Source organism: Artemia sp. Qi Xiang Cuo, chromosome 13, assembly GCF_049724085.1.
Source record: "Artemia sp. Qi Xiang Cuo chromosome 13, ASM4972408v1, whole genome shotgun sequence".
NCBI lineage: Eukaryota > Metazoa > Arthropoda > Branchiopoda > Anostraca > Artemiidae > Artemia > Artemia sp. Qi Xiang Cuo.
In genome coordinates this window covers 35,561,549-35,580,030 of record NC_142806.1, presented here as the reverse complement: position 1 = coordinate 35,580,030, position 18,482 = coordinate 35,561,549, and the positions used below count along the sequence as shown (strand labels likewise).

Here is an 18,482-nt window from a genome sequence, read left to right as displayed (position 1 = left end):
AATACATACATTGAAAGAATCTGCTTTTTATGCTGATTTCAAAATTTAGTTCTATGTTAAGATGTTAATTATAGCTTTATCCTAAAATTATATTCGTGTTGAAGGTTTGCATAAATTTAGAAAATGGGAAGGAAAATTCCAAAAGAGCAATAATTTGAATGACAGTTTGTCATAAAATTTTGAAGGCATCAGTGGCGCCAATTCACAAAAATTAAGGGTGGTGCCAAGGCGGATTTTTTCAAAATCCGGGGGAGGGGTAAATTAGTAGAGATGCCTCAGGAGGTCCCATCCCTCACCCCTGCTGCCACCTACAACTTTTTTACATAGTTTATGTCTAACGGGGACAGAGTCAATGACCTCTTTCTCCAAGGGTGTTGTTGTTTTTGACCAAGTGCCCGCTAGGGGAGAATGTTCTGATCCTGGAATAGGAAACAGTATTTGTTGTTTCTAAGGGGAATTATTGATTCACGAAAGGGGAATTAATTTGTTGTTTCTAAAGAGAATTATTTCCGAGCGAATGTCTACTAACATCATTGGAATTCTTTCAAGAGAATTGTTTCCAGGTGAATGTTTTGATCCTAGCGATGAATTGTTTTAGCGCGGGAATCAGGTTTCTTAGTAATTTGAAATGTGACAGCACAGGGATGCCAAAAACAAAAGGAACACTCTGAAATTACGTTGAGGGGTTATTTGGGCGAAACTGTTTTAGACATTTTAGGGAATTATTTCGGCGAAACAGTAAGGAACACTTTAAAAGATTATTTTTGAAGAGATTTTAGAAGAGCATTTAAGGGTAAAACTCTGTGATCATTATAATACACAAGTTCTATTTTAACAGCGTCGTGAGGTTCCCTACCCCAACCCCAAAGGGTTCCGATCCCCCTACCCCAACCCCGAAGGAAGCCCCATGTCCCCAAAGGTTCTCCGGCCTCCCAAAGGGCCCCCGGCGCCCAAAGGCCCCTGAGCCCCAATTTTTTAATACTTTTTAAGGCTTTATTATATCTTTTCAGCACAAGTTATTTTCTTAATGTCCATCCTAAATCCATTTTACAAGTTGAAGTACCCATCCTTTTCACCCACAACTTTACTATACTGCTTTTTGAATGCTCCAACACCAAGCAATACTTTTCAAAGACATTTCAGAACAAGTTCCTTTCTTAATGTCCCTCCTATACCCATTTTACAAATTGAAGTACCCATCCTTTACACCACAACTTTACTTTACAGCTTTTTGAATGCTCCAACACAAAGCAATACTTTTCAAAAGGCATTTCAGAACAAGTTCTTTTCATAATGTCCATCCTAAACCCATTTTACAAATTGAAGTTCCCATTCTTTTCACCCACAACTTTACTTTACAGCTTTTTGAATCCCCAACAGCAAGCCATAGTTTTCAAAAGGCCTTTCAGAACAAGTTCTTTTCTTAGTGACCGTCCTAAACCCATTTTACAAATTGAAGTACCCATCCTTTTCACCCACAACTTAGTTATAGATAAGAGTTTGAAGTTTTACCTTAGAGACTTATCTTAGAGTTTTAGTTTGCTTTAGTTTTAGTTAAAAGTTTAGAGTTTTTTAGCTTAGAGTCTTAGCATAGAGTTTTTGTTAGAGTTCTAGTTTAGTTTAGTTTTAGTTAAGAGTTTAGATTTTTTAGCTTAGAGTCTTATATTAGAGTTTTTTTCAGAGTTCTAGTTTAGTTTAGTTTAGTTAAAGTTCATAATTTATAGTTTTAGCTTAGAGTCATAGCTTAGAATTTCACTTAAAGTTGTAGTTTGGTTAAGTTTAAGTTAAGAGTTTCGAGTTTTAGCTTAGAGTCTTAGCATAGAGTTTTTGTTAGAGTTCTAGTTTAGTTTAGCTTTAGTTAAGAGTTTAGAGTTTTACCTTAGAGTCTTAGCTTAGAGTTTTAGTTAGAGTTGAAGTTTAGTTTAGTTACAGTTAAGAATTTAGAGTTTTATCTTATAGTCATAGCTTAGAGTTTTACTTAAAGTTTTAGTTTGGCTAAGTTTTAGTTGAGTTTCGTGTTTTATCTTAGAGTCTTAGCTTAGAGTTTTTTTGTTAGAGTTCTAGTATAGTTTAATTTTATTTAAGAGTTTTGTGTTTTACCAATGAGTTTCAGTTAGAGTTCTAGTTTAGTTTAGTTTTAGTTAAGAGTTTTGTGTTTTACCTTAGAGTCTTAGCTTAGAGTTTTAGTTAAAGTTCTAGTTTAGTTTAGTTTTAGTTAAGAGTCTAGAATTTTAGATTAGAGTCTTATCTTATACTTTTTGTTAGAATTCTAGTTTATTTTATTTTTAGTTAAGAGTTTAGAGTTTTTAGCTTAGAGTTTATGTTGAAGTTCTAGTTTAGTTTAGTTTAGTTTTAGTTAATAGTTTAGAGTTTTAGCTTAGAGTCTTAGCTTAGAGTTTTTGTTAGAGTTCTAGTTTAGTTCTAGTTAAGAGTTTAGAGTTTTTAGCTTAGAGTCTTAGCTTAGAGTTTTAGTTAGAGTTCTAGTTTAGTTTAGTTTTAGTTAAGAGTTTAGAGTTTTAGCATACAGTCTTAGCTTAGAGTTTTAGTTAGAGTTGAAGTTTAGTTTAGTTAAAGTTAAGGAATTTGTGGATTAGCTTAGAGTCAAAGCTCATACTTTTACTTAAAGTTGTAGTGTAGTTAAGTTTTATCTAAGAGTTTCGATTTTTAGCTTAGAGTCTGAGCTTAGAGTTTTATTTAGAGTTCTAGTTTAGTTTAGTTTTAGTTAAGAGTTTAGAATTTTAGCTTAGAGTCTTAGCTTAGAGTTTTTGTTAGAGTTCTGTTTTAGTTTATTTTTATTTAAGAGTTTATAGTTTTTATATTATATAATAATATTATATTTTGTTTTGTATTTCTATTATATGTTATTTTTATTTATAATTTGATATTTTTATAGTATATTCTTATTTTAGAGATTTTGTTAGAATTGAAGTATATTTTAGTAATAGTTAAAAGTTTAGAGTTTTAGCTTAGAGTCTTTGCTTAGAGTTTTTGTTTAGTTTAGTTTTAGTTAATAGTTTAGAGTTTTTTATCTTATATTCTTATCTTAGAGTTTTTGTTAGAGTTATAGTTTAGTTTAGTTTTAGTTAAGAGTTTGGTCTTTTACCTTAGAGTCTTAGCTTAGAGTTTTAGTTAGAGTTTTAGTTTAGTTTAGTTTTAGTTAAGAGTTTAGAATTTTATCTTAGAGTCTTAGCTTAGAGTTTTTGTTAAAATTCTAGTTTATTTTAAATTTGAGTTCTAGTTTAGTTTACATATAGTTAAGAATTTGGAGTTTTAGCTTGGAGACTTAGCTTAGAGTTTTAGTTTAGTTTAGTTTTAGTTAAGAGTTTAAAGTTTTTTAGCTTAGAGTCTTAGCGTAGAGTTTTTGTTAGAGTTCTAGTTTAGTTTAATTTTAGTTAAGATTTTGGTGTTTTACTTTACAGTCTTAGCTTAGAGTTTTTGTTAGAGTTCTATGTTAGTTTATTTTTACTTGAAGTTTAGAGTTTTTTTTAGATTGGAGTCTTATCTTAGAGTTTTTTTTGTTAGATTTCTAGTTTAGTTTAGTTTTAGTTAATGGTTTTTAGTTTTTAAATTATATTCTTATATTAGATTTTTTTTTGTATTTTTATTTTAGTTTATTTTTAGTTAATAGTTTAGAGTTTTAGCTTAGAGTCTTAGCTAAGAGTTTTTGTTAGAGTTGAGGTTCAGTTTAGTAATAGTTAAGAATTTAGAGTTATATCTTAGAGTTTTAGCTTATAGTTTTTGTTAGAGTTCTTGTTTAGTTTATATATATTTAAGAGTTTGGAGTTTTATCCGAGAGACTTAGATTAGAGTTTTTGTTTTGTTTATTATTAGTACTGAATTTGCAGGTTTTTATATTATAGTCGTATATTAGAGTTTTTGTTATATTTATATTTTGGTATAGATTTTTATAATAGTTTTGTGTTTTACCTTAGAGTCTTAGCTTAGAGTTTTAGTTAGAGTTATAGTTTAGTTTAGTTTTAGTTAAGAGTTTAGAATTTTATTTTAGATTCTTAGCTTAGAGTTTTTGTTAGAGTTCTAGTTTAGTTTAGTTTTAGTTAAGAGTTTAGAGTTTTTGGCTTAGAGGCTTAGCATAGTTTTTTTCGAAGTTCTATTATAGTTTAGTATTAGTTAAGACTTTAGAGTTTTGTATTGGATTCTTAGCTTAGAGTTTTTGTTAAAGTTGAAGCTGAGTTTATTAATAGTTATGAGTTTAGATTTTTAGCTTAGAGTCTTAGCTTAGAGTTTTTGTTAAAGTTGATGTTTAGTTTAGTAAAATTTAAGAGTTTAGAGATTTAGCTTAGAATCTAATCTTATAGTTTTAGTTTAGTTTAGTTTTAGTTAACAGTTTAGATTTTTTTATCTTATAGTATTATATTATATTTTTTGTTATATTTATAGTTTATTTTATTTTTTGTTAAGAGTTTAGAGTTTTTGGCTTAGATTCTTAGCTTAGAGTTTTAGTTAGAGTTCTAGTTTAGTTTAGTTTTAGTTGAGGGTTTAGAGTTTTACATTATAGTGTTAGATCAGAGTTCTAGTTAGAGTTGAAGTTTAGTTACAGTTAAGAATTTAGAGTTTTAAGAGTCAAGCTTAGAGTTTTACTTAAAGTTGTAGTTTAGTTAAGTTTTAGTTAAGAGTTTAGAGTTTTAGCTTGGAGTCTTAGCTTAGAGTTTTTGTTACAGTTCTAGTTTAGTTTAGATTTAGTTACGAGTTTCGAGTTTTAGCATAGAGTGATACCTTAGAGTTTTAGTTAGAGTTATATTTTAGTTTAGTTATAGTTAAGAATTTAGAGTTTTAGCTCAGAGTCTTAGCTTAAAGTTTTAGTTAAAGTGGTAGTTTAGTTAAGTTTTAGTTATGAGTTTAGAGTTTCACCTTAAAGTCATAGCTTAGAGTTTTAGCTAAGTTAGGTTCGTTTACCCTACCTACGCGCGTGGCCATAGACTAACCTAACCTAACCTAACTTAACCTAACCTAATTTGATCTAGCCTAACCAAACCATATTCTCTGTAAAATTCACTCCAGTTGAGTTTGTACCAGTTAGATTAGGTTATCTTTTCCTGAGCGCTCATGATAAACTAACCTAATCTAACCTAACTTAAAAGTGAAGAAACCTAACCTCTAACCTAACTTAACCTAATATTACCTATGGTTTTGGTATTTCTATGAAATATTGTGTAATTTTGTGGTTATGCTAGTTTAGACTAATCTTCAACTCTAACTAAATCTCTAAGCTAAGATTCTAGGCTAAACCTCTAAGCTATAACTCTTAACTAAAACTCTAAGCTAAGACTAAAAGATAAAACTAAAACTATTAACTATAAATAAACTAAACGAAACTTCAAGCCTAACTAAAACTCGAATCTAAGACTTTAAGGTAAAACTCAAAACTCTTAACTAAAACTAAACTAAACTGGAACTCTAACTAAAACTCTAAGCTAAGACTTTAAGGTAAAACTCTAAACTCTTAACTAAAACTAAACTAAGCTAGAACTCTAACCAAAACTCTAAGCTAAGACTCCGAGCTAAAACTCTAAACCCTTGACTATAACTAAAATAAACTTCAACTCTAAGTAAAACTATAAGCTAAGACTCTAAGGTAGAACTCTAAACTCTTAACTAAACTAAACTAGAACTTCAACAAAAACTCTAAGCTAAGACTATAAGATAAAACTCTAAACTCTTAACTAAAACTAAACTAAACTAGATCTCTAAGTAAGACTCTAAGCTACGACTATAAGATAAAAACTCTGAATTATTAACTATTACTAAACTAAACTTCAACTTCAACAAAAACTCTAAGCTCTGATTCTATAATAAAACTCTAAACGCTTAACTAAACTAAACTATAGCTCTAACAAAAACTCTAAACTAAGACTATAAGATAAAAACTCTAAATTCTTAACTATAACTAAACTAAACTTCAACTCTAAATATAATTCTAAGCTATGACTATAATATAAAATTCTAAACTATTCACTAAAATTAAACTAAACTAAAACTCTAACAAAAACTCTAAGCTAAGAATCTAATATAAAAATCTAAAATATTAAATAAAACTTAATAAAAATATAAATTAAAAAAAAAGTATATTCTAATAATAGAATATATTAAATATTATATATTAACCAAAAATAAGATAAAATTTAAATCTAACTAAAACTATAATCATGAATAAATGCTAAAATTCTAAACTCTTAACTAAAACTAAACTAAACTAGATCTCTAACTAAAACTCTAAGCTATGACTCTAAGGTAAAACACCAAATTCTTTACTAGAACTAAACTAAACTAGAACTCTAACAAAAACTCTAAGCTAAGACTCTAAGCTAAAAAACTCTAAACTCTTAACTAAAACTAAACTAAACTAAAACTCTAAGCTAAGTCTCGAAGGTAAAACTCCAAACTCTTAACTAAATCTAAACTAAACTAGAACTCTAACAAAAACTCTAAGCTAAGACTCTAAACTAAAACTCTAAACTCTTAACTATTACTAAACTGAACTTAAACTCTAACAAAACCTCTAAGCTAAGACTCTAAGCTAAAACTCTAAACTATTAACTAAAACTAAACTAAACTAGAACTTCGACAAAAACTATAAGCTAATACTCTAATATAAAAACTCTAAACTATTAACTAAAACTAAAATAAACTATAACTCTAACAAAAACTCTAAGCTAAGACTCTAAGCTAAAATTCTAAACTCTTAACTAAAACTAAACTAAACTAGAACTCTAACTAAAACTCTAAGCTAAGACTCTATGTTAAAGAACTAAACTATTAACTAAAATTAAACTAAAATAAAACTCTAACTGAAACTCAATGGTAAAACATCAAATTCTCCTCTAAAATTACACTAAACTATAACTCCAATAAAAACTCTAAGCTAAGACTATAATGTAAAACTCTAAACTCTTAGCTAAAACTAAACTAGAACTCTAACAAAAACTCTAAGCTAAGACTCAGCTAAAACTTGAAACTCTTAACTAAAACTTAACCAAACTATAACTTTAAGTAAAACTCTAACCTATGACTCTAAGCTAAAAATCTAAATTCTTAACTGTAACTAAACTAAACTTTAACTCTAACTAAAACTCTAAGCTGAGACTCTATGGTAAAACTCTAAACTCTTAACTAAAACTAAATTAAACTAGAACTCTAAATAAAACTAATATAAGAATATAAGATAAAAAATATAAGCTCTTAAATAAACCTAAACTAAACTAGAACTCTAATTAAAACTCTGAGTATAAGATAAAACTCTAAACTAAAACTAAACTAAACTAGAACTTCAAAAAAAACTATAAACTAATACTCTAAGATAATAACACTAAACTCTTAACTAAAACTAAACTAAACTAGAAATCTATCAAAAACTCTATGCTAAGACCCTAACCTAAACTTCTAAACTCTTAACTAAAACTAAAATAAACTGAAACTCTAAGCTAAGTCTCTAAGGTAAAACTCCAAACTCTTAACTATAACTAAACTAAACTAGAACTCTAACAAAGCTAAGCTAAGACTCTAAGCTAAAACTCTAAACTCTTAACTAAAACTAAACTAAACTATAACTCTAACAAAAACTCTAAGCTAAGACTCTAAGCTAAACTTTTAAACTCTTAACTAAAACTAAACTAAACTAGAACTCTAATTAAAACTCTAAGTCAAAGCTAAAACTCTAAACTAAACTAGAACTTCAACAAAAACTCTAAACCAAGACTCTAAGCTAAAAACTCTAAACTCTTAACTAAAACTAAACTAAACTAGAACTCTAATAAAAACTCCAAGATAAGACTCTAAGCTAAAACTCTTAACTAAAACTAAACTAAACTAAAACTCTAAGCTAAGTCTCTAAGGTAAAACATCAAACTCTTAACTATAGCTAAACTAAACTAGAACACTAACAAAAACTCTAAGCTAAGAACCTAAGCAAAAACTCTAAACTCTTAACTATTACTAAACTAAACTAGAAATCTAACAATAACTATAAACAAAGACTCTAAGCTATAACTCTAAACTCTTAACTACAAGTAAACTAAACTAGAACTCTAACAGAAACTCTAAGCTAAGACTCTAAGCTATAAACTCTAGACTCTTAACTACAACTAAACTAAACTAGAACTTTAACAAAAACTATAAGCTAAGAATCTAAGCTAAATCTCTAAACTCCTAACTAAAAATAACTGAACTAGAACTCTAACTAAAACTCTAAGCTATGACTCTAAGGTAAAACTCTAAACTCATAACTATAACTTTACTGAACTATAACTTTAACTAAAACTCTAAGCTATGACTCTAAGCTAAAACTCTAAATTCTTAACTATAACTAAAATAAACTTGAACTCTAACTAAAACTCTAAGCTAAGACTCTAAGGTAAAACTCTAAACTCTTAACTAAAACTAAACTAAACAAAAACTCTAAGCTAAGACTCTAAGCTAAAACTCTAAACTCTTAACTAAAACTAAACTAAACTATAACTCTAACAAAAACTCTAAGCTAAGACTCTAAGCTAAACTTCTAAACTCTTAACTAAAACTAAGGTAAACTAGAACTCTAATTAAAATTCTAAGTCAAAGCTAAAACTCTAAACTAAACTAAAGCTTCAACAAAAACTTTAAATTAAGATTCTAAGCTAAAAACTCCAAACTCTTAACTAAAACTGCATTCAACTAAAACACTAATGAAAACTCCAAGATAAGACTCTAAGCTAAAACTCTAAACTCTTAACTAAAACTAAACTAAACTAAAATTCTAAGCTAAGTCTCTAAGGTAAAACATCAAACTCTTAACTATAGCTAAACTAAACTAGAACTCAAACAAAAACTCTAAGCTAAGAACCTAAGCTAAAACTCTAAACTCTTAACTCTTACTAAACTAAACTAGAAATCTAACAATAAATATAAACAAAGACTCTAAGCTATAACTCTAAACTCTTAATTACGAGTAAACTAAACTAGAACTCTAAAAGAAACTCTAAGCTAAGACTATAAGCTATAAACTCGAAACTCTTAACTACAACTAAACTAAACTATAACTTTAAAACAAACTATAAGCTAAGATTCTAATCTAAATCTATAAACTCCAAACTAAAAATAAACTGAACTAGAACTATAACTAAAACTCTAAGCTTTGACTCTAAGGTAAAACTCTAAACTCTTAACTATAACTTTACTGAACTATAACTTTAAGATACACTTTAATATAATACTATAATCTAAAAACTATAAACTCTTAAATATAATTAAACTAAACTTCAACTCTAACTAAAATTCTAAGATAAGACTATAAGTTAAAACTCTAAACTTTTAAGTATAACAAAACTAAACTTGAACTCTCACAAAAGATATAAGCTGAGACTCTAAGATAAAACTCGAAACTCTTAACTAAAACTTAACTAAACTACAACTTTAAGTAAAACTCTAAGCTATGAATCTAAGCTAAAACTCTAAATTCTTAACTGTAACTAAACTAAAACTAAACTAAACTAGAACTCTAACAAAAACTCTACGCTAAGACTCTAAGCTAAAAAACTCTAAACTCTTAACTAAAACTAAACTAAACTAAAACTCTAAGCTAATTCTATAATGTAAAACTAAAAACTCATAACTATGTGTAAACTGAACTCGAACTCAAAATTAAAATAAACTAGAGATCTTACAAAAACTCTAAGCTAAGATTCAAATCCATAATTATAAGCTCTTAACTAAAGCTAAACTAGAAATCTAAATAAAAATCTAAGCTATGACTCTAAGGTAAAACACCAAACTCTTAACTAAAACTAAACTAAACTAGAACTCTAACAAAAACTCTAAGCTAAGACTCTAAGCTAAAAAACTCTAAACTCTTAACTAACTAAACTAAACTAAACAAAAACTCTAAGCTAAGACTATATGCTGAAACTATAAACTACTAACTATTACTAAAATAAACATAAACTCTAACAAAAACTCTAAGCTAAGACTCTAAGCTAAAACTCTATACTATTAAATAAAACTAAAATAAACTAGAAATTAAACAAAAAATCTAATCTATGACTCTAAGCTAAAAACTCTAAACTCTTAACTAAAACTAAAATAAACTATAACTCTAACAAAAACTCTAAGCTAAGACTCTAAGCTAAGATTCTAAACTCTTAACTAAAACTAAACTAAACTAGAACTCTAACTAAAACTCTAAGCTAATACTCTAAGGTAAAACACAAAACTCTTAAATAAAACTATACAAAACGAACTCTAACTTCAACTAAAATGTAAAAAAATCGAACTCGTAACTATAACTGAACTAAACTAGAACTCTAACAAAAAAAACTCTAAGCTAAGACTAAGCTAAAACTGTAAACTCTTAACTATTACTAAACTAAACTTCAACTCTAAGAAAAACTCTAAGCTAAGACTCTAAGCTAAAACTCTAAACTATTAACTAAAACTAAACTAAACTAGAATTTCAACATAAACTCTAAGCTAAGACTCTAAGTTAAAAATTCTTAACTCTTAACTAAAAATAAAATAAAATAGAACTCTAATAAAAAGTCTAAGCTAATACTCTAAGCTAAAATTCTAAACTATTAACTAAAAATAAACTAAACTAGAACTCTAACTAAAACTCTAAGCTAAGACTCTAAGGTAAAACACCAAACTCTTAACTAAAACTAAACTAAACTAGAACTCTAACTGAAACTCATTGGTAAAACATCAAACTCTTAACTAAAATTAAACTAAACTAGAACTCTAACAAAAAAACTCTAAGCTAAGACTTGAATATAAAACTCGAAACTCTTATATGAAACATAACCAAACTAAAAATCCTAGAAAAGGTCTACTCTATTACTATAAGACAAGACTCTAAATTCTTTAACCGCAACTAAACTAAATTTCAACCCAAGCTAGAACCAAAAGATAAGACTAAGACGTAAAACTCTAAAATCTTAATTAAAACTAAACTAAACTAGAACTTTAACAAAAACTCTATGCTAAGACTCTAAGCTAAAACTCTAAAATCTTAACTAAAACATAACCAAAATAAAACTTTAATTGAAACTATAAGCTATAAATCTAATATAGAAGTATAAATTCTTAACTGTAAATAAAATAATCTATAACTCTGAATAAAACTCTAAGCTAAGACTCTATGCTAAAAACTCTAAGATCTTAATTTCAACATAACTAAACTAGAACTCCAATAAAAACTCTAAGCTAAGACTCTAAGCAAAAAAACTCTAAACTTTTAACTGAAACTAAAGCAAACAAAAACTCTAAGCTAAGTCTCTAAGTTAAAACTTCAAACTCTTACCTATAACTAAATTGTGGGTGAAAAGGATGGGTACTTCAATTTGTGAAATGGGTTTAGGACGGTCATCAAGAAAAGAACTTGTTCTGAAATGCCTTTTGAAAAGTATTGATTGGTGTTAAACATTCAAAAAGCTGTAAAGTAAAGTTTTGGGTGAAAAGGGTAGGTACTTCAACTTGTAAAATGGTTTTTGGATGGACATTAAGAAAAGAACTTGTTCCGAAATCCCCTTTGACAAGTATTGCTTTGTGTTGGAGCATTCAAAAAGCTGTAAAGTAAAGTTGTGGGTGTAAAGGATGGGTACTTCAATTTGTAAAATGGGTTTAGGAGGGACATTAAGAAAGGAACTTGTTCTGAAATGTCTTTGAAAAGTATTGCTTGGTGTTGGAGCATTCAAAAAGCAGTATAGTAAAGTTGTGGGTGAAAAGGATGGGTACTTCAACTTGTAAAATGGATTTAGGATGGACATTAAGAAAATAACTTGTTCTGAAAAGATATAATAAAGCCTTAAAAAGTATTAAAAAATGGGGGCTCAGGGGCCTTTGGGGCGCCGGGGGCCCTTTGGGAGCCCGGAGAACCTTTGGGGACCGGGGGCTTCCTTCGGGGTTGGGGTAGGGGGATCGGAACCCTTTGGGGTTGGGGTAGGGGACCTCACGACAGTGTTCAAATGGAACTTGTGTATTATAACGACCACAGAGTTTCACCCTTAAATCCTCTTCTAAAATCTCTTCAAAAATCATCTTTTAAAATGTCTCTAACTGTTTCGCCGAAATAATTCCCTAAAATGTCTAAAACGGTTTCGCCCAAATAACCCCTAAACGTAATTTCAGCGAGTTCCTTTTGTTTTTGGCATCCCTGTGCTGTCACATTTCAAATTATCAAGAAACCTGATTCCCGCGCTAAAACAATTCATCGCTAAGATCAAAACATTCACCCGGAAACAATTCTCTTGAAAGAACTCCAAAGATATTAATAGACATTCGCTCGGAAACAATTCTCTTTAGAAACAACAAATTAATTCCCCTTTCGTGAATCGATAATTCCCCTTAGAAACAACAAATACTGTTTCCTATTCCAGGATCATAACATTCTCCCCTAGCGGGCACTTGGTCAAAAAACAACAACACCCTTGGAGAAAGAGGTCATTGACTCTGTCCCCGTTAGACATAAACTATGTAAAAAAGTTGTAGGTGGCAGCAGGGGTGAGGGATGGGACCTCCTGAGGCATCTCTACTTATATTTTTTCAAGGAACATAGCAAAAAGGCATTTTAAATGAAAATGTCAAAAAAGTTATTTTTCAAAATCTAGTGGAGGGGGAAGACCAAAAATCTGGGGCACATTCTCCTCCTCCCAATTAACGTCACTAAAAGACATGAGAACTCCCTAAGAATACCGTACCAACAACAAAAGAATTCAAGCCCATATCTACAAAAATACAAAAAAAAATTCCGATTTTACCTCATTTTTTCGAGATTCTTTCACATTTTTGTTTTCTCATCGGAGTAAAAATCTTTAGACTACGCTCATAAACGGCAAGAAACAGGGTTTATGAGTATATTGTCTGCTGTCAAAAATAAGCTTTACACTAGCTTTTGCAGTTTTCTAGATGGCCAGTCAGTTTCACACGAGAGATAATATATTATTGAATATGTGAAATACATTGAAAAAAAAAGAAAAACATTGTCAAATGGCCTCTGTTATAGAGAAAACAGAAGTTGCATGTGTCACTGTTGATGTGCGTAAGGAACAATAATGGACATTCGTTACGAAAAATCACCAACATTACTTGAACCCACAGTCTTGAACCCACACGGACATTACCGTAAAGAGTCAGAAAAGGTAAGGTAAAGAAAAGAGTCATACGAATTAATGCAGGTTTTGATTTTGGCTCATCGTACATGAATAATTAAAACAAAATTTGCATATTAATTTTACTTTTATTTGGTTAAGTGGCTTTCTCGAAACTTGTTTAATTTTATTTACGAACGTTTTTATTAGTAATAAATATACGCAACTTACGAATTAACTTACGTAACGAACTTCTATATTCATAGATTTTTAATACGTATATTAGGGGGTTCGCCCCCTAGTCAATACCTTGCTCTTTAAGCTAAAGTTCAGATTTTTTTTCCAATTCTTTAAAAATTACCCCTTAATCAATCAGTTGATCAGTTGAAATCAGTTGAAAAACTTGTTGTTTTTTACTTAATTTCTGATCTTTTTCTTTAATAATGCTGGGAAATCCGGCGCCCCCTTCATAGCAATGTCCCTTCCCCCATGAAAACTTCCTTCATGGAAAGATCCTCCCATATAACACCCGACCCCCCCCCCACCTACCAGAAAAAATCCCCCTGAAAACGTCTGTATACTTCCCAATAACCAATACTATATGTTAACTTTGGGTAAAGTTCATTACTTTCAGCCCTCCTCCAGGGGACGTCGGGGGATTAAGTCATCCTAAAAGACATTGTTATCATAATTTCGACCATGCTGAACAAAATGGCTATCTCAAAATTTTGATCGGGGGACGTTGGGAAAAAAATGAGCGTGGGAGGGGGCCTAGTTGCCCTCCATTTTTTGGTCACTTAAAAAAGGCACTAAAACTTTTAATTTCCGTTCCAATGAGCCCTCCCAAGATATTCTAGGACCACTGGGTCGATACGAAAAAAGAAAATAAATAAACACGCATCCGTGATCTTTCTTCTGGCAAGAAATGCAAAATTCCACATTTTTGTAGATAGGTGCTTGAAACCTCTGGAATAGGGTTCTCTGATTCACTGAATATGATGGTGTGATTTTCATTAAGGTTCTATAGCTTTTAGGGGGTCTTTCCCTCTTTTTTCTAAAATAAGTCAAATTTTCTCAGGCGCGTAACTTTTGATGGGTAAAACTAAACTTGATAAAATTTATATATTTGAAATTAACATAAAAATCTGATTCTTTTGATGTATCTATTTGTATCAAAATCCACATTTTAGAGTTTCGGTTACCATTGAGCTGGGTCGCTCCTTACTTACAGTTCGTTACCACGAACTGTTTGATAAGAAAGAAAAAGAAAAAAAAAACCTACTTCCGATCTCAGAGATTATTAAATCAAGATGGATCAATTAGTTCAGCACATGCCGTGAGGTTCTGCCAACAACATATTTGTAAAATACCTGAAATATCAGCCACTTCCACATTAAAAGAAGAAAGTAGACAGTTAGCGCGAGATCTGGCTCTTGACTTCAAGGTCACTTACACTGGCTCTCACTGAAGATAGGAGAGAAAATTAAAATAGGTCTGCTGCTATCTGGAGGGCTTCCCAAAGAGCTCTAAAGCTTGATCCTCCAACAAGTACAAGAACAAGTAATTACCCATTCAAGAGCTTGGAGCTTAATTAAATATACTATTTGAAGAATAAAGACGAGTGCTCAAAAAATTCCAAATCTTCGTATTATGATCTGTAGCCAAGACACGATTTTGCACAGTATATCTGGTATTTGATACCTAATTCGATATTTTAATACATTTCATATTTTTTAATGTTAAGGAAGGCCCAAAGCCCTCCAAAAGAAGTAGTGCATCTTATTTGGGATAAAAATTATCCCAATGATTCATTTCTATATAAAAAAAGCACATAAGTAATACAAGTTTCAAAGCATTTACCAAGTCTAAGCTCTTCAGGCTCATTAAATGGTTCGACGTAAGCTACAGGAAATATGCCCTTTCGTTGTCCAATTCTTCCTTCAAACCAATTATTGTCAATTTTTCGTATCACGATTATGGTTTCGCCTGGAAAAGTGATATATAAAAAGAAAATACTACAGGGTGTACCAACCGGGAACTTGGAAGTAATCTTATATTTATTGAAATTGGAATTGCAGGGTAACGAGCAAAGGGGAAGGTAATAAATTATAGATGCGCATGTTTAGACAGGGGAAGGGTTGATAAATGATCAATTTTCCCTAGATTAGTAACAAAAAAACTAATAAAACATTTTGAAAAGTTAAACCAAATTTTGAAAAGCTCTTCTATTTAAATTTTGAAGTGCTCACCTAAGATATTATGACAAAATCATCGTGTAGAAAGGACTTTGTGAGAATTAAGTTTTTTATGAATTCGGAAGCCAGAGTCTCAACAGTTTGACCCTAGTTGAAATCAAAAAGCATATCATAGGTAGCACAATATCTCTGCCTAAGTAACAGCGATGTGGGCACAATGTGTTATTATTATTTTTTTTTTTTTTTAGAGCAGGGCACTTCGTATCGAAACTTCAAAAATAGATCATTCGATCGGAAATTGAAAGGGCTAGTGCCCTTTTTAGTAGTCAAAAGTGATTCGAGGGTAACTAACACCCCTCCCACGCCCACCATTTCCCCAAATACATTCAATCAAAGTTTTGAGATAGCCATTTTGTTCAACGTAGTTGACAAGTCTGGAAATGATGTCTTTGAGAATGGCCCCCCCACAGCCCTCAGGGCAAGAGTTGTACGCTATGCCCTGGGGCATAAAAGGTTTATATAGAAAGGGTGATCATAAAAACTTCGAAGGGGTCTCATTGGATTGGTAATCAGAAATTCTAGTGCCCTTTTTGAGATTCAGAGGGATCGGAGGGTGGATGCCCCCCCCCCCACACACACACAAACACTCGTATTTTTCTGAAATGCAACAGGTAGAAATTTTGAGATGGCCATTTGTTGTCGTAGATTTTCGAAAAAGGCTCATTTGATTGGGAATTTAAGGGGCTAGTGCCCCTTTTAATATTTGAAAGTGATTGGAGGGCAACTAACCCTCCTCACATGCTCACCATTTCCCCGAACACATCCAATCAACATTTTGAGCTAGCCATTTTGTTCAGAGTAGTTAAAAAGTCGGGAAATTATATGTTTCCGGGTGACAAAATTTTGAGACATCAATTATGTTCAGCGTAGTTGATTTCAAGATAGAAAATATGTTTTTGAGGAGGACACTCCCCCACAACCCACAGGGCAAGAGTTTTAAGTTATGCCCTGGGGGCATATAAGAACAAGGTTGGCACAATGTATTATTTATTAATTTTTTTTCCTTTAGACCAGGGCACATCGTATCGAACAAGTTGTCGTAGAAACTTTGAAAAGGGCTCATTCAATTGGAAATTGGAGTAGCTTGTGCCCTTTTTAATAGTCGAAAGTGATTGGAAGACAACTAACCCCCTTCGACGCCCAATATTTCCCGAAACACATCCAATCAAAATTTTGAGATAGTAATTTTGTTCAGCGTAGTTGATTTACAGATAGAAAATATGTTTTTGAGGAGGTCACTCCCCCCCCAACCCTCAGGGCAAGGGTTTTAGGTTATGCCCTGGGGGTATATAAGAACGATGTAGGCACAAAATATTATTTATTATTTTTTTCCTTTAGACCAGGGCACTTGGGAGGCAACTAACACCCCTTCCAGGGATTGGAAGGCAACTAACACCCCTTCCACGCCCACCATTTCCCGAAACACATCCAATCAAAATTTTGAGATAGCCATTTTGTTCAGCGTAGTTGATTTCCAGATAGAAATTATGTTTTTGAGGGGGCACTCCAACAAAGCTCTCAGGGCAAGGGTTGTAAGTTATGCCCTTGGGGCATATCAGATTTTTATAGAAAGCGTTGTCGTAGAAACTTCAAAAAAAGGCTCATTCGATTGGAAATTCAAAGGGCTAGTGCCCTTTTGCATAGTCGAATGTGATTGGACGTCAACTAACCCCCCTCTCACACCCACCCTTTCCCCAAACACATAGAATCAAAAATTTTAGATAGCCATCTTATTCAACGTAGCTGAAAGTTTTGGAAATTAGGTCTTTAAGGATGACAACCCCCCCCCCACAGCCTTAAGGGCAAGGGTTGTAAGTTATACCCTGGGGGTATATAAGGTTTTTATAGAAAGTTATGTTGTAAAAACTTCAAAAAGGGGTCATTCAATTGGAAATTGAAAGGGCTAGTGCCCTTTTTAATAGTAGAAAGTGATTGAAGGGCAACTAGCCCCCCTCTCAGAACCACCATTTTCCCAAACACATCCATTCAAAATTTTGAGATATCCATTTTGTTCGAAGTAGTTGAAAGTTCTAGAAATTAGGTCTTTTAGGATGATAACCCCCTCAGAGCCCTCAGTAAAAGGGTTGTTAGCTATGCCCTGGGGGCATATAAGGTTTACACAACAAGTTATTGTAGAGATTTCAGAATGGGCTTATTTTATTGGTAATCGAAATCGCTCTTGTTAATAGTCGAAAATGAGTGAGGAGTAGGTAATCGCGCTTTCACACCAAACATTTCCCCAAAAACATTCAATCAAAGTTTAGAAATCGCCTTTAGTTCAACGTAGTTTAAAGTTCTGGAAATTATGTATTTAAGGATGACAAACCCCCCAGAACCCCCAGGGCAAAGGTTTTAAGCTATGCCCTGGGGGCATTTAAGGTTTTTATAGATAGAGTTGTCGTAAAAACTTCAAAAGGGGCTCATTCAATTGGAAATTGAGAGGGCTAGTGCCCTTTTTAATAGTCGAAAGTGATTGAAGAGTAACTAACCCCCCTCTCACGCCCACCACTCCTCCTAACACTTCTAATCAAAATTTTCAGATAGTCATTTTGTTCAACGTAGTAGAAAGTTCTGGAAATTAGGTCTTTGAGGATGACACCCCCCCCCGCTCAGAGCAAGGGTTGTAAGTTATGCCCTGGGGGCATATAAGGTTTTTATTGAAAGTGTTGTCGCAGAAACTTCAAAAGGGCTCATTTGATTGGAAATTGGAAAAGGCTAGTGCCTTTTTTAATTTTGGAAAGTGATTGGAGAGCGTCTAACGCCCCTCTCACGCCCACTATTTCTCCGAACACATCCAATCAAAATTTGAGATAGCCATTTTGTTTAACTTAGTTGAAAGTTCTGGAAATTAGGTCTTAGAGAATGACAACCACCCTAACTGCCATTAGGGTTAGGGTTGTAATTAATACCCTGGGGGCATATAAGGTGTTTATAGAAAGCGTTGTCGTAGAAACTCAAAAAGGGCTCATTGGATTGGAAATCAAAAGGCCTAGTGCCCTTTTTAATAGTCGAAAGTGATTGGCAGGCTTGACATATTTATAGGAAAGATCGATGTGGGTATAATGTATTATTTTTTCATGTTGTTTAGACCAGGGCACTTCGTATCGAAGGAGTTTTCGTAGGAACTTCGAAAAGGGCTCATTCGATTGAAAATAGA

At 31.6% G+C, this 18,482-nt stretch overlaps 1 protein-coding gene across 1 annotated transcript in view; it reads right to left on the bottom strand.

Moving 5' to 3' along the window:
* The window catches only part of LOC148945230 (uncharacterized), a 440,269-nt gene that overhangs the window by 6,850 nt on the left and 414,937 nt on the right, over nt 1-18,482 (bottom strand). The window contains exon 20 of the mRNA XM_089098750.1: nt 14,931-15,056. Coding sequence (XP_088954876.1) covers nt 14,931-15,056 — 126 coding nt within the window. The remainder of the gene's footprint in view (nt 1-14,930; nt 15,057-18,482) is intronic.